General features: G+C 40.8%; 1 protein-coding gene across 1 annotated transcript in view; it reads left to right on the top strand.

Moving 5' to 3' along the window:
- CBX1 (chromobox 1) overlaps window positions 1-2,256 on the top strand; it is a 24,224-nt gene extending 21,968 nt beyond the window's left edge. The window contains exon 5 of the mRNA XM_003786459.1: window positions 792-2,256. Within this exon, the coding sequence (XP_003786507.1) occupies window positions 792-936 (145 nt within the window). The 3' untranslated portion in view covers window positions 937-2,256. The remainder of the gene's footprint in view (window positions 1-791) is intronic.
- The last annotated feature ends 610 nt before the right edge of the window (window positions 2,257-2,866 follow it).

Genomic DNA, 2,866 nt, shown 5'->3' with positions numbered 1-2,866 from the left:
GGAGGCGGAGGCAGGATAATCACTTGAGCCCAGGAGGTGGAGGTTGCTGTGAACTGATGCCACAGCACTCTACCCAGGGTGACAGCTTGAGGCTCACTTAAAAAAAAAAAAATAAAAAGGAGATGAGGTCTCGCTCTGGCTCAGGCTGGTCTGGAACCTGTGAGCTCAGGTAATCCGCCCACCTCAGCCTCTCAGTGTGCTAGGATTACAGGAGTGAGCCACCACCCCCATCCTGGTTTTCTTTGCTTTTGAGAGAGTCTTGCTCTGTTGCCCAAGCTGGAGTACCAGTGGCATGATCATAGCTTGCTGCAGCCTCAAACTCCTCAAGATCCTCTTGCCTCCACCTAGCTGAATGTATAGGCATGTGCCACTATGCCTGCTCATTTTTCTTCATTTTTTTATACTTGTTACCCAAAAAGTCACAAAGTGATTTTTCTTCATTTTTTTTAGAGACAGATTCTCACTGTTTACAGACTGGTCTCAAATTCCTGGCCTCAATCCTCCCACCTCAGACTTCTAAGTTGCTGGGTAGACATGAGCCAACACACCCACCTGTCTAGCTGTTTTAGCTCTTGACAAAGATACCCAGAGGGGATTTTCAACAGGAAAGGATCTCTGAGGATGTCACTTAACTAAGAGCTTCAAGTAAATCCCACTGGGTCACGTTTTTAACCTTCCATAGCCCATTTTCCTGGAGTTAATATTTTTAAAACCCTGTCCTCTTGTGTTAGTCATACTATGTTAGACCACCAGCACCTGGTCTCAAAGTCTCTCTGTGCTTTGTTCTACAGGAAAAACTCTGATGAGGCTGACCTGGTCCCTGCCAAGGAAGCCAATGTCAAGTGCCCACAGGTTGTCATATCCTTCTATGAGGAAAGGCTGACGTGGCATTCCTACCCCTCAGAGGATGATGACAAAAAAGATGACAAGAATTAACTTTCCTGAAGTACCAGCCCCTGTCACATCTGACTGTGGGTTTCAAGTGGGGAGGGAAGGAATTTTACTTGTCTTGATACCATAGAGGTGGCTTGAGAAGATGTCCTTTGAAGAGCCAGTATAGTTTCTGTGCCCTGCAGCAGCCCAAAGTGCTTTAAAGCCGTTCAAGCTGTATAGTTTGCACACCCATCCCAGTGGAGGGGAAGGGGAATAAGTGTTTCAAGGCAACCCATTCTGCACTTTGCTGAGAAAAGCAAAAGGCCTTCTATGAAGGACAAAACTTGCAGAATTGGGTGTGTGGGAAAGCAAAAACTGTAGAACTTCAAAGAGCATCTCCACAACCCACAGCCTTCTTCCCAATAGTGTTAATTCTGCATTTTTACAGCGTAGCATGTGTGTAGTTTTTGGCTATTACTGGTGTATTATTTGGGGTGGGAGGGATAGGGTGGGAAAGAAGGGAGATGAGTAGATCATTTTGGTTAAAATTGGGGCCTGATTAGGGAAATGGTGAAATAATGAAAAAACAGACAACTAATGATTTGTTTCTATGTCCATAATATTTTACCTTTTAAAAAAATGTCATTGGCACCATGAATGAGGACTGTGAGAGACTGTTTAAAAGCTGTGAATGCCTGAAACCTATAAGCCAAGGTGTTCCTTGCCTGAGCTCATTGCTATTCCCCACAAAGAACTAAGCCAGCTTGTAAGTTACCAAAGCTGCCATTTTGGAGATAGTAACTGATTGAGGAGAAAAGGTTTTATTGGAGAATATACATGAGGAGATCATTCTGTCTTAGAGGTGCTAATTCCTGAAATTAAACAAGATGACCCTTTTCCAGTTATGAAGTTATAAATACCAACTTGTTCATCCAAGCTACTGGCTGAGGTATTGGGGGAAAGGGTGGTATAGGAGATGAGAGAGTAGGGAAGACAAGGGTTCATGCTTAGTTTTTTTGAACTTTGAACTCTAAAACCCATTGGTAGTAGGGTTCAGTCACTGACAGCACAAGTTTTATTGAAGCAGTTCAAGAGTTGAATGATTTCAAAAGCCCTGGGCTCAGGAGATTAAACTTTCATACTGGGGCAGTGGAAACACAACAAACAAAAACATTTTTTAAAAAATCCTAAGAATTTAATCATACCCAAATGCTCTGTCTTGAATCACAAGATCATCAGTTCTTGACATCTAGACTTGCCAACCAGAGCTACATTGTTAAATCTTTTTAGGCATGTGTTAGATTTCTGTGAAAACTTTGTTTAAATGTAAACTTCATACCACTGTCAGTTTTTGTCTTAATAAAATTATAGATTTATAATCCCCGATTTCTGTCTTGATTAAGTCTTACCAGGAACCCTTTTTGCCTTTTATTGCTTTATGGATTCAGCCTGTTGGAAGTGGTTTCACCTTGGTTTTACTTGTTGAACATGGTACATTTGAAAATCTGGTGTCTGGCTTCAATCCTTTTTTTCTTTTAAAGACAGTCTTGCTTTGTTGGTATTAGTGGTACTAGTGTGTGGTAGCAGCATCATAGTTCACTGCAGCCTCAAACTCCTGGGCTTGAGTGATCCTCTTGCCTTAACCCAGTACTGTGATTTTTCTACTTTTTGTAGAGATGGGGTCTTGCTCAGTCTCACTATATTACTTTAGTAAATTATAATTGCTATTGAGGTTATAAAGATTATCACATTATTCCATCTTCAGTATTGCTGACAGTTTATTGAGCAGTCTGTGACCTAATAGTACTTCTAGACTATGATAACATTTCAAAAAATAGTTTTAGAGTTAGGTTTAGATCCCAACTTTGGTATGTAATAGATAATACAACCTTAGCTAAAATCACCTTCAAAACGTTTAGGAATTGGCCCTGTGTTTGAGCATTGAAGCATTGAGTTAAAGTATTGTCTGTTTTCTTTTCTTTTTTTTTTTTTT

This window comes from Otolemur garnettii, unplaced genomic scaffold (genome assembly GCF_000181295.1).
Source record: "Otolemur garnettii isolate 467f Iridium unplaced genomic scaffold, OtoGar3 scaffold00018, whole genome shotgun sequence".
Classification (NCBI taxonomy): domain Eukaryota; kingdom Metazoa; phylum Chordata; class Mammalia; order Primates; family Galagidae; genus Otolemur; species Otolemur garnettii.
This window is presented reverse-complemented; position numbering and strand designations above follow the sequence as displayed.